The following is a 13,995-nucleotide window of genomic DNA, read 5'->3' on the forward strand; positions in this document are numbered from 1 at the left end:
ATTTGCCTGAATTATTTGTATCTTCATTTATTTCTTACATTTTAAAAGTTTGAACTACTTCCTTTTAATATATTGGTACCCTTCTTGAGTCTCCAGGAGCGGGTTACAAATGAAAATATAACTATTGCTTCCTTAGTCTAAGCTGGCAGTCCAACATCTTTGTGTCACAGCAAAACATGGGTTTAATCTTGTTGCAATCCTTCCTATCATTGTGTCAAGTCTCATTTTAAGTGTTGCTTCATCAGTTGTACATGCATGTATCACTGATAAAGGAAAGGAGGAGAAGAAATGAATGACCCAAAAGTTGCATAATAATTATGTATGTGCATGGTTATTTGTACAAGAAATAACCAACTAAATCAGCTCAAAACACTACGCCTCACCATTCAGTAGCTAGACCAAGTGATTCAAAACAAAACACTTGTCAGTGGAAACTCTAATATTATATGAAGCGTATTTAGTTCAAAATTTCTTCTAGGTCAGAATGACTTTTTTAAGGGAAAAAAGCAGTGTATTATGGATGTTTTACAGATAGCATTTATAACTTTTTATAGACAATAATGTTGAAGAGCCATTAAATCTGCTTCTCTGTGCTATTAAACTTTATTTTGCCAAGTTACAATAAAATTGTGAATAGAAACAAATGCAAAAGCTTAACATAACAAGAGTTTGCCAAGCAATTAATAAAGTCTTTTAATTTACAGATGGCTATCCTCAAGAAGAAATGATTTACCGATGGAGAAAAAACTCAGTAGAAGCAGCAGATCAGAAATCTTGGAGACTCTATCAGTTTGACTTCATGGGTCTCAGAAATACCTCTGATATTGTCCAAACTTCAGCAGGTAGGTATCCAATAACAAAGGAATGTTCCATTCTAGACATTTCGGGATTCAGTACCACCATTTCAAAAGCAAGAAAACCGGTAAATACAGGTCAAGATGATCATCACATTCTACAGCATGGAGCTTCATTGCTTGTATAAATGTGTTATGAAAACCACTGCAATTGGGAATCCAGAATTTGAACCCCTACTCTCCCATGGAGACTCTCTGAGTGACCTTGGGCAAGTCACACACTTTCCACATAAGATGAAGGCCATGGCCAATCTCCTCTGAATAAATCTTGCCAATAAAAGCTTATGATAGGCCTAACATAAATTGGAGTTGACTTGAAGGCTACATGTATTACCACAGGTGATGGAAAAAAGAAAGCAAGTCTTGGCATCCTTCTCCTCTGACACTTGGCAGGTGGTGAGTAGGTGACATACCTTCTGCATAATATACAAATCAGTTTCATAAATGTAAGGTGCATGTAAAAGGGTGGAGTTCGAGATAAATAGTATAACCTTCACATTAATATTGATGGGGTCCACATAGGCTTTGACAATTCAGGATCACGACATAGGAAGGTCACAATCAGCATGCTGTGATGCTAAAAAAAACAAGAGGAAATAAATTAGTTGCTAGGGATTATTGGGAAAGTTATAAATGGGGAAAGGAATTATACATTTATAGTGACATTGTATTGAGACTGCTCTATGCAGGTCTGAGCATAAAATGTCAAAAAGGGTATCAGAGAATTGAAAAGGTACCAAAAAGAAGACACCTCAATAATCAATACACTAAATTCAGGAGCTTTATAATTTAGAGGGGAAAAAGATGACTAAGGATGACTAGGGCGGAACATGGTGGAGACTTGACAAATCAGTATAGACTGTTAAAAATGAGAGATTTTTCTCTCTTTATGAACTTCATGGGCAGTAGAGTTAAAAAAGAGGAAAGTGCTTCTCCAGAGAAACCATTTCTTCTTTAATTGATAAGATCCACTATTACAAGCTGAAGTGATGGACCTTAGTTTACTTCTTTTTCTTCCTCTTTTAAGGGAACATCTTTAACTTGAATATTTGGAGTACATATCCCAGAATGTCCCAATCAACATGGCTGCTGGCCATGTCATCTGAGGCATTCTGGGAATGTAGTCCCCAAATCCCCTGCCTTTCTAGCTCTAAAAAACAGCTAAAACCCCCGAATGCTTAGTGAAACGAATCTTTATTTTTAGCAAGCTTTGATACACAGTTGCTGTGGATAGCAATCACCATGTGTTCTGTGTGTGAGTTTCCAAAGGTGTCTGGCTGGCCACTGCTGGAACAGATGTCTGGACTAGATGAATGTTAGTCTTACCCACTAAGACAATTCTAATGCTTCTGTGTTGTCAGTGTGACAAAAAGGACCATCTGTTAAACCGAGTGAGAGTTAGGAGTCACCTACACAGTCTGTTGCTATGTATGAATATATTGTGATGGAGGTCATTCAGTACATTATTTCTGAAACTATTTTGCAAACATCCATACTTCAGTCAAATTATTTATTAATATCTTGACAGCAGTACATCACAATAGATGACACTTGCTGACATCACTCCAGCTCTGAATTCCAGAAGCCAACTGTAACTCAGTGGGTGGGATGGAAGCAGTTCTTCAGAAATGCTTACATACAGTAGGTTATGTATGGTTCTTGCGGAGATACTCTCATAACCCTGGCAGCCCCTTTAAGAATTCTATCTCCCTAAACAAAATGGTTAAAAGACCTCTGGGTTTGATTAAATTAAGATGGGCTGTGTCAAAACCACAAAGAAGGATAATAACCGAAGCACTTGCATGTATCCTTAAAATATTTAATAAAACAAAAATAAATGTCCTACACACTTCAAGTGGAGCACTTCAATAGGTTAAATGTATAGTATGTTGTACACATTAAAAGAGACAGTGAGAGAAGATATGGTGGAAATGCCATTCTGGTGCATGCATCAGCTAAAATTGCTTGCAAGGATAAACCTTCCACCTTTCCCCCTAAATAGGTTTGCTTTGTATTGTCTAGCCTAGCGTGACAAAAAGTAACTCCTGGTGCACTAGTCTAGGCAAACTAGAGCATTTGAAAAGTTTTCTTTTGAAGCAGAACATGGGCCTCCAACAGACAGCCCAAAAGGGCCGCTGTCAGGCCGATCCAAGGCATGCACATGACGCACACCGCTGGATTACTCAAAGGCCATGTGGAGGCCTTGCCAGGGCTTCCAAATGCAGCCCAAAACCAGCCACAAAATACGCAGTTTCTTACCACTCCTTTTCATGGTCCATTCAGGAGCACAGCAGCAGGCACCCTTAGGACTGCAATGTCTGGTTGCTACGGTCAAGTGATGGTCCCACAGCAATCAAGGTGGGAGCAGCATCTGGCTGCTCCTTCTACTCTGTGTGCTTCACCCCAGCTTGTGTAGGTTTAACACTGATAAAAGTGGCCAAAGTCTAGGTCTGATACTATTTGGCTGTGTTTTGCATTTCATCCCACTACTTCTTTTCCATTTTTCCCATTATTTTACTATATTCACTAATACAGAAATACATATAAATTTGCAGCTCCTCTTTCTTTCTTTTCTTTTCTCCCCCCCCCCCCCCCCCATTTCACTGTCAGTACTGCTTTTCCCCCATTGGTGCAAGATATCAAAGTGTCATCATTATGTATTATAATGACAGTTTTCCAATGAATAAATATCAAGTATCAAGATTATCAATTGTTTTTTCCAGCATGTACAGTATGAGTTGGGCTACCAAATTGGAGTAGACTTTTTTTTCTCTTCTTTAATGCTTTAAAGACTCAGAAAGCCTTTCATTAATGAATATTTTCCCCCCACTGGCCTTATCACCAGACTCTAATTTAAACTTAATGTAATTCACTTTGTTTCCATCGAAAGCAGTTATCCTGTCTGATAATAAATACAGGTGTCTGCCCGGACATCCTTGGACCATTTCCCAGCATTGATATCCAAGTATCTGTATGGTGAGGATCCATTCTCCACAAAAGATAGAGCAAATGTCCATCTGGACTGAAATCAAAACACCCCACCCAGTATCAAATAATGTTTTCTGAACCAGTTAGAAATCAGAGGAAGATGGTAATAACACACAGCTTCACAGACTGTTTTTCTGTTCTTCTGCTAAGACATCGTACTGTTTGAAGCAAGGATGCAGAATGCAAGGTGACTCCTTTTTGCACCCTTGAAAGGGCGTCATAGCCATGTTGCCATGGCTATATGGCACTCCTTCATTGCTGTGCCGTATGGACGCAACACCAGAGGAGCGCCATGATGCAACATGGTGTGGCGTGGTGCCCAGCATCAGGGCACCCTGGAGGGCAGAGTCGGGAATGTGTTGCGAGGACACTACACCCAGACTCCACCACCATGCTGGCCTTAAGAGCCGGTGTGTACAAGGTCTGTGTACAAGGCAGCCATAATTACATTTTGTAGTGAAGGTTGAGTCTCCCTTATCCAAAATGCTTAGAAGCAGAAGTATTTTGGATTTCAGATCTTTTTAAAAAAATATAAGATACTTGTATTTGCATATATGTACATAATGAGATATCTTGGAGATGAAGCCCAAGTCTAAACACAAAATTCCTTTATATTTCATACACACCATATGCATTTAGCCCAAGAGTAATTTTATACAATATTTTAATATAATTTTGTGCATTAAACCATTTTGGGTTTTGGAATATTTCAGATTTTAGAATTCCAGATAAAGGAGACCCAGACTGTACTGAATAACTATGAATTGGTGACGCAACAATCATGGGAGAGTCCCCAAGGGATTTGAGGCTCAACAGCAAGGGTAATGCAGCAGTGCAGTCAGGCCAGTGGAAGTGAAAACCAGGCTGCATTTGCACTGCAGAAATAATCCAGTTTGACACCACTTTAACTGCAGTGGTTCAATGCTATGGAATTCTGGGAACTGTAGTTTGTTCTGGCATCAGAGCTCTCTGACAGAGAAGGCTAGATGTTTCACAAAACTACGATTCCCACAATTCCATAACATTGAGCCATGGCAGTTTAAGTGGTATCAAACTGGTTTATTTCTGCAGTGCGGATGCAGCCACAATCAAGCAAGCAATCCAAACAAAAGTCCAAAAGGGAGATTCAAAACGATAATCTTTAAACAGAATAATGTCTGGGGTTACCAGGCAGCACAAGCCAGGAGCATGACTCAGGAATATTGTGTCCCCCAGATAGGATGGTTGTGAGCAACAAATTCCCTGAAGAAGGTGCTGGAATTTATGGTCATCAGCATGCAGCTGCTACCTGATCAATGTGTGTTTAATTCTTTTCTCTCCTTCATTTGGCTGTGGTAGAGGCTGTTAGTTCTGCATCATGCTGTTCAGACTCTGCCATGCCTTCTTGGCTCTCTGCCCCACTAGCATGGCACTCTTTCTCCTATGTTGCCCTGCTGTCTCAATCTCTGAGTCCAAATCCTGTGGGTATGTTACCAACAGTTGTAATATTGGGGGGGGGGGGATCTCCCTATACATTTTCTCCACACCATGTATGTTTTATGAGCTTCAATCATGTATCCTTTTCTTAACTGTTTTTCCCCTAAAATAAGACAGACATCCCTCCAAAATGATAATGGCTGTGGTCCTGTTGATCAGTTAAAAATGCATAACCTAGAGTTACATATTTGTGACTGTTTTTTATTCATGATTCCCTAAATGACCCCTGCTTTAGGGTCTATATAGGGACAACAAAAGTCTTCCTATCTTCACTTTCTGGGAAGTAGCCCCCGATCAATGGAGATCCATTCCCCTGTGCCTCAGGAAGAGATGGCTGACATTCCCACCCTTGCACAAGTGATCTCCAACATGAACGGGAGTTGTGACAGGGATCTTCCTTCTGTCTATCACAATGGAGATCACTCATAAGAGGGGGTGGAACATCAGCTGCTTCCTGAACAACAGTTAAACAGACCATTGTCGATCACAACAGCTGCTTCCCGGTAAGTGGGGATGGGGGAAGGATCAGAGTGGGATTCACTGTGTAGCACTGAAACTATGCTGTTTACAGGGGTGTGTGTGTGTGTGTGTGTGTGTATCCCCCATAAGGATTCCAGCATTCCAGCCATTATTTCCTCTCAGTGGAGTTCCTCTGCACCTTGATTATGTTATTTGCTCTTTTCAGCTTATTTTTTTTTTGGCTCTCCAATATCTTATTTTCAGTGCAATAACAAGAACTACATGTAGTATTTGAAGTGCTGTTGCAAAGTAGATTTGTATAAGTGCAGTGTGATTATTGATAATTTTATTTTCAATATTCATGCAGAGCACTAGGCAGAAATCACATCACATCAACACCTGCCTTGAGCCTTTGTGATTTTTTATTTCAATTAAACAGTTAGATTCTCCTGGTCTGCACCAGTTCTACCATCGCCATGACCATCATCATTTATTTATATAGCACCATCAATGTACACTGCCTCTGTGTTAGGTGCTAGGTGCCGGTCAAGACAGGACACTGTCCTGACCTGTCCCTGCCAGGGAGGAGGGCTGGCCAACATTGTAACATAAGAAGAGCCTGGCCATTATGGTTCCTGGGCACAGGGGAGTTGATGCCTTTCCCAGCAGGAGCAGCTCGTGAACAGCATACTTCTACCCTGATACTACTGGCATAGCCCACAGAGCCAATTCTGAAACTATGGATTCAGCTTGATGTTTTTCCATATCTACATTGTTTTACTATTCCAAAGACTATTCTTTAAAATCTATAGGTATGGATCACCATGTGATTTATTCCTTCTCTCCCACATTTTCAATATTTCACTTTCTTTTCTAATGATCCTCTCCTGTGGAACTGCCCTTTAAGAGCAACCTTTCACTAGATCAACACTTTTATAGATCTCTCCATCACATCTCTAAAATCTTTTTCTTTCAGCAAAAATCAAATCCATATGTATGTGGAGTTGGGAACTTTTGCTTGGATGTATATCACTTTACACTTGTTTATTCTGAACTCTACTAGCCATTTCAATGACCATTCCCCAGTTTGCAGAGCTTTTTTCCCAAAACCAAAAAGCTGTCACAAGCACAGATATTCTTTCAAATGTACCTGTGTGTTCTTAGTTTAGACCTCTCTGCCCCACCCCATAATTATGGACATGAGTCTACATGAAGAAAACATGAGAACAGAAATTACCATGTGAATAACTCCTAGGAGTTAAAAGCCGATGTTGCATAATTAAAATCTGAAGCACTTCATACATTAAAAACTTTAGATGAAGTTAAGCACCATCTAAAAGTTATAAATGACATTAAAGTATGCTAGATGGATCAAAATGTAATGGCAGTTCCTACTACTTTAATAGAAAGTGATGAATTCTTCAAAAATGAAATTAAATAGATCAAGTGGTATTTCTTCTTCTTCTGTATTGGAACACATTGTACTGAAAGAACAAAACACTGATTTATAACTCAGTGATTTACAGTGCAGCTGTTCACATCAATAATACATCTTTGTGATTAAAATCCATTTCCTTGCTAAGACACAATTAACACATTACTAAATCTTGGTGATTATGTGGTTCAGTTGATCATTAACAAATGAAGCCAATATAAAGGAAAGTTGCAATATTTTATGAGCAAATGGAAATTTCTAGATGTGAAAAGATGTTTATAGTTTACTGGTAGATGTTGAGGAAGGTTCAGATATCAATATGAAATTCCTGTGTTATAGACAAGTGTGTTAAAAGAGGAGGAAGAACGGAAGGAATTACTCTCCTTGTCATAGGTTACATGTGATTATGCCACAGGAGTCCCTGCATTGGCTTCCTTGTGGCTGGTGTTCGTGTAAGTTTTCATGTCACCCATGGCAGAAGAAAGAGAGGCAATTCCCACCCATCCATTTTTGTCACTGAATGCATCAGGGTATCTCTGATGGCTTTTATCACCATTGTCTAGTGGTGATTGATAGCTTCCATGTCAATTGAACAGTGAATCAATTCCAGGATTTAGTCTGAATCTTTAAACTAAAGCCCAGAACTGATTCACCAACTTAGAGACATGAAAGTCACCTTCTCTACTACCTCTGTTGAAACAGAGCTGCCCCATCACCCTCTCTCCTCTGTGTACCCTACTCAGAATGCCTAGCTCAGAGTTAGGCTTTTGGATCCTGTCTGACTCTTAGGAGTCCTATACCTGTTGTTTTTCTGACATTTGCCCTATTATAGTGAGCCTACCAATGGCCTACATTGCAGAATGAGCTGAATTTTTACCACTTAAATCCAACCCCTCCTGGAGGTGAGGAGTGCAGTGGAAGTCTCATAGAAGGCAACTAAACAAGTTATTCAAGAATAACTGTATCTAGATAGGTACTTTTGTTATGTTCCTATTCATAATGTCTTTTGGGGATAATTTTTTTAAAAAATTGGCTGATCCATGTCCCAGGGTAAGGAAATCACAGTATGTGCTGGTGTACCGAAATTGTAAAATAAACCTTTAAAAGCAATGAAGAAAATGAATTCTTAGACTCCACAAGCTATGCAAATTGAAGGAAGGTATTTATTCATATTCATGAATTCCTGAATGTTTTCCATGCATACAAAATGACTCATTCATTTCAGTTCTACAAAAGAATTTGTGTTTGAAACTACTAGAATTTATATATGTAATTTATGAAGGCATGTACAAATATATTGTATGCCTAGTTAGTCTAGAAATGAAATAATCAGATAGCTTGGTTAATGCAAGCATGGAACTGATATCATTTATTTAGCATGCATAGGTTTTCAATCTTAGTCTTACTAAGTTTCCCAAAGGATTTCTCCATACAACTATTTTTTGCACATTTGAAAGCTTTCTTACCATAGTCCTATTATTCTGGAACATTGTATTCTGAGCATTCAAAAGGCTTTGCTATTCTAGGCAATACCTGCAGATCTGCATCCGTCGCCATTTTAATAGAAGTGCATTATGTGGCTGCACAACTCTTGAAGGCACATTGGTTTGTTATGTAATTAGCACAAAGTCCCAGAAGTCTTCCTCTAGTTATGTGCTCATCTATGACTGTAATAAAGATCAACTGAACTACTCTAGTTTATCCTGCAGTTCTCTACACAACACTATGTGTGATTAAGCCCCATTTCACTCAATGGGATTTACTTCTGAATTGTGCGCACAGGCCATCAGAAGGAAAATCAAATGCTGATCTCTAACTTCACCACAGTTTATTGAATTGTTTTTAAAGTATGTTTTAAATTTCATATTGTTTAATTGTATTTTAAGGGTGGGTGGGTGGGTTGGGGCCTTGGACTGTATATTTAACCTTGTAAGTCGCCCCGATTGCATTGTGTAGAGAGACAGGATATAAATTATTATTATTATTATTATTATTATTATTAGGATTACCCTGATTCTCGTTTTCTATTAATCACTCAAATGTACCTTGGTTTCACAGAGAATTATGTGCTAAAAATAATAATATTATAATAGTACTTTTTCCCATGGTGTCATTAGGGGTGACACCCTAATTGCGTTGATGCCAATGCTCCCAAAACATAAGGCATGGAGGGTGTGCGGATCAGTGAATGGAGAAACGTGACTCTTGCTCATAGCCACCATTAGCGAGTGAGGCGAGTATCACTCTGCCCATTGAGCCTCCACAGCCATGGACTCCTTCCCTTCCTCTGACTCCCTTTTCTGTCCATCCAGCAGCCCTTTCAGACCTGGAAATGGCTTCCAGGTGGGCTGAAAAGGTAGAAAGAACAAAGAGAGGTAGAGAGGCAGTGGTGACAGCAGAAACCTGGAGTTGGCTCACCATTCCTGCCACCACTGCTGATAGTCTGTCTCTTCAGTGGGCTGCAGCATCCTAAAGAGATGGGCAGTTTCATTTCATGATGATTATGGAAAATAATTTTAGGTGGGTGGGGTCAAAAAATGATCTACACCAGGTGTCAATTATGCTAGGCACACCATAGCTTTTACCCTATAATATTCACATACAAACATACACACACGTGTGTGTGCACAGACAAATGTATACAATCCATAAAATTAACTACTGAGTTGACTTTTGACTCCTGCTGAAATCCAAATTAAAAGTGTCTGTTTTTATGGATATTAATTGCTCTTGTCTGTTCACAGAGTGTTGCTGACATTTCTCAAAGCCCTGGTGGCTCCCTCTGAGTCACAATGCCACATTTAAAGGATACCTGTCACATGAATGCTCTTAACAGGATAAACATTTTGAGGAGTGTGTGTGTGTTTTTTTTCCAGTGCATGGTTTGAAAAGATCTCCTATACCATGCATTGGTAGCATCTGTGAAATTAACACCTTCCAACATGTCATGCTGATGACTCCAAATTGGTGCTTATGTACACTTTAAAAAAATCCTAGCAGTTGGGTGTAAATTGGAGCCATAAATTTGATCCAACAAATGTCTTAATTCTTGTCTAGCCCTAGTTTGAGGACTGTAAAGTTGTGATGCAAGATATTGTAGGAGTAAACAAAAGTAAGATGTTCTTACCTGACCTCATGGGCCTTAAACAGCAGAACGTCTATAAATTCAAGAGCCCATAGAAGAGACAGGGTTGGAAGAGAGATGGGCAACATGTGGCCCTCTGGCTGTTGTTGGATGATGCAAGTCTTATCACCATTTGCTCTGTAGTAGACTACAACTGGTGGGATCTGGAGTTCACCAACATTTAGAAATCCAATCATTCCCAATCCCTGGGTTAGAGTATAGAATTATCACATCATCCTAGTTTTGTGTGATGACATTGTTCTAAAATAAAATAAATGTAGTGTAATAGAAAAGAGAACCTGTTTTTATTGTAGAAAAAAACATCAGAAACATATAAGGCCAATTGCTGAGTGTGAACTGAATTCATGGCTCTGAAACCCTGCAGCTGTGTAATGTTGCAGTTTATTTTATTTTCCTCACAACTATCTGAATTGCAATTATTGAGTTCACAACAGGATTTAAGATATCTCATAGATTAGTTGTGAAGGCATTGCTACGAAATCAATTAGAAATGTATAAAACCCCTGCACATTTAAATTCTTCTGTATTTCACCTCCCTCAGGGAAAAACAGTTGAAAATAAAAAATAACTCCTTATCTAAATGTGTTCTCTCCCGTGCCCTTTTAAAAATAGTCCCCCCGCCCTATGTATGAGAACTCTATAAAGGAGCAGCCACATTACCTATCATCTAGACCCATTTTCAGCCTACAGGGCTAGTAATAGTAATAAAATTTATTCGGTCATTGACCAGTATAAAAACAAATCACACAAGCAACATATCAATATAACAATAACAAATTAAAATATAAACTGATAGTAGACTGTACATGTACGGTATCAAACAGTTCTTTCTACACGGTAATAAAATGGCCATTTGACAGTTGAGGGCGCAGTTTACAAACAATATAACAAAATTTAGCCACCTTAAGGGATACTGTAGGATCATTGTTGTCCAATAGGAGGCGTAAATAAAAGGAGTCAGGTTTGTCTGGGAATTTACACAGTAGTGGGCTAATCAGTTGGTGACGAATGTCTCTATAGAATTGACAATAAAGGAAAACATGCTCATTGGTTTCAACAGTGCCCGAGCCACATGGGCAAAAACGGATTTCAAAAGGTGTTTTTTTAAATCTACCTTCCAACATGGCTGTGGGCAACACATTGAAACGTGCCAGAGTTAGAGCCCTTCTGAACTTCGGGAGAGTAACATGGAACAGATATGGAGCTGGGGAGGGGACCAAAACTTGAGCACTGAACATGACATATTTTGAAAGGGAAGTTGAGTCCATATATCTTTCTGCTTCTAGGATTTTTTTTTAATAGTAGATTTGGCTCTATCAGTGTCAAGCTTTAAAATTTCATTTTTATTGAGACCAAGCTCATTTAATTTCTTAAGGAGGGAAATTTCCCAAGAGGATTTAAAGGAATCCAGGAAAATTAAATTTGTCAGACCTCCAGAAGTTTTATGCAATTTTTGCCAATAGGTGAGTATACTAATCCACAGACTAGATTCTATTTTAATAGTCCCAGCCTCCCTTCTGAGAACAGCGTTCAGAACACAATGGGCAACCTGAAAGATTCTCCTAAGGAACTTAGTTTGCATATGTTCAATTACATTTATGTTACTATATGGTCCCAATTGGGCTCCGTATAGCAATTGAGGGCGAACCTTGGCATTAAACAGTTTAATTGCGGCTGGAATGAACTGAGCACCTTTAGTGAAAAAAAATCTTAAAATAGCCGTTATAGTTCTTTGGGCATTACTAATGACAAGTTCTGAATGGGCTGTTCTCCTACCAGAGGTATGAAACACAATCCCGAGATATTTGAAAGTCTTAACCTGCTCTATATGTTGTCTATCAAGTCTCCATTGTCTCAATTTGGGGCGGTGAGCAAAGGTAAGAATCTTAGTCTTGGAGGAGTTAATTGTTAATTTCTCCTCTTTACAAAACAAAGCAAGAGAATTTAGGGCTCTTTTAAGTCCGATGGGAGATAATGAGAGGATAACAACATCATCCGCATAGAGCAATGAGTTTATATGCTTATTAGCCAGCTTTGGAGGATGAAAAGAAAGATTGTTCAAGGCAGAAACAAGGGAATTAATATAAAAATTAAATAAAGTGGGGGCTAGGACACATCCTTGCCTTACACCCGTCTTGACAGGAATAGCCTTAGAAACATGACCTTGGAGACTGCATCTGACCTTAATGTTAGAATTGTCATGGATCTTAATAAGAAGCAAGAGGAGTCGTTTATCTATATTAGTGCACAATAGTTTCTCCCACAATCTAGATCTATTAACTGAATCAAAGGCGGACTTAAAATCTATAAATGCCGCATATAATGGTTGACCATAATGGAGGTATTTTTCAACAAGATATTGCAATATCATTGCATGGTCAATAGTGGATCGTCCAGGCCTAAAGCCTGCCTGTTCAGCCAACAAAATATCTTCGGACTCGAGCCAATCTATAAACTTATTTAAAAGGTGTTTTGTGTACAATTTACTCACCAAACTCAAGAGACTAATCGGTCGAAAATTAGAGGGATCGGATCTAATGCCTTTTTTATATATCGGGATTATGATGGCCAAGCCCCAGTCTTTTGGAATGGAAGCAGATCTATCAATGGCTGTAAATAATTTAGAGAGGACCGGAACCCACCAATCAAGATTATTTTTAAGTACTTCACCAGTTATAAAGTCTGCACCTGGGGCGCGAGCTGGTTTGAGTTGAGTGATAAGACTCTTTATCTCTGAGTGCGAAACTGGAGGCCAAAGGGGAAGAGAAGAAACTTCTATCATAAGATCAGCTGCTAATGAGTTTGGAGTATTTTCAACAGAATCATAAAGACTGAGAAAGTGACTTTCCCATATGTGGGCTGGGATCTGGGCTGTATAATTGTGTGAGTTCTTAATAAATGAAGGAGCAACCTCCAGGGCTAAAGTTATCTATGTCGAAATGTATACAGTTGTCCCTCCATATTCGCTAGGGTTAGGGGAACAAGACCCCTGTGAATATGGAAAAACTGCAAATAACAAAAACACTGTTTTTACCTGAGAGGACACCTCTCTAGGAATCTCTAGGTCCTCCAATGCAACTCTGTGGTCAATGTCCAACATACACTGACCATAGAATGGCACTGGAGTAGCTACAAATGGTCTTTCAGTGCAACTTTTAGTTAAAGTTGGCCACAGAGTTGCACTGGAGGACCTAGACAGTCCTAGAGAGAACATATTAATGAAATCCATGAATAATCAAATCTGCAAATATCAAAGCCGCAAATATGGAGGGATGACTGTATAGTACTATAGAATGAAATAGGTCTCTTTTAGGGCACATATATTATTGTTCCCAAATTTCTAAAACAAATTGTGATTCTATTCAGTATAATTTCTTGATCTCTTTCAACTGACTTTGCTCATTCTTCTCTTAGCAAATTGTACCATAAGTTATAACCCTTACTAAATGACATAAGGCCCTGTTCTAGGGTGTAGCCACAGTGAGAGGAAGACAAAAATTACAGTATTGTCAGTCAAATAAGTATTATGCCCCCCATGAAATTTCCCTGCAGTTGAGCCTTTAAAAATTTAGGGTCCGTACAGACAGGCCAATATAAAGCTGCTTTGGGTCACTTTGGAGGTATGCTATTTAAATTAT

General features: G+C 39.0%; 1 protein-coding gene across 3 annotated transcripts in view; it reads left to right on the forward strand.

Moving 5' to 3' along the window:
* The window catches only part of LOC149319336 (gamma-aminobutyric acid receptor subunit gamma-3-like), a 490,924-nt gene that overhangs the window by 426,778 nt on the left and 50,151 nt on the right, over window positions 1-13,995 (forward strand). For all 3 annotated transcript variants that reach the window (XM_089511499.1, XM_089511500.1, XM_089511501.1), the window contains one exon: window positions 705-842. In XM_089511499.1, coding sequence (XP_089367625.1) covers window positions 705-842 — 138 coding nt within the window. The remainder of the gene's footprint in view (window positions 1-704; window positions 843-13,995) is intronic.

This window comes from Sceloporus occidentalis, unplaced genomic scaffold, assembly GCF_023333645.1.
Source record: "Sceloporus occidentalis isolate IW3139 unplaced genomic scaffold, rSceOcc1.0.p SCAF_2, whole genome shotgun sequence".
NCBI classification, from domain to species: domain Eukaryota; kingdom Metazoa; phylum Chordata; class Lepidosauria; order Squamata; family Phrynosomatidae; genus Sceloporus; species Sceloporus occidentalis.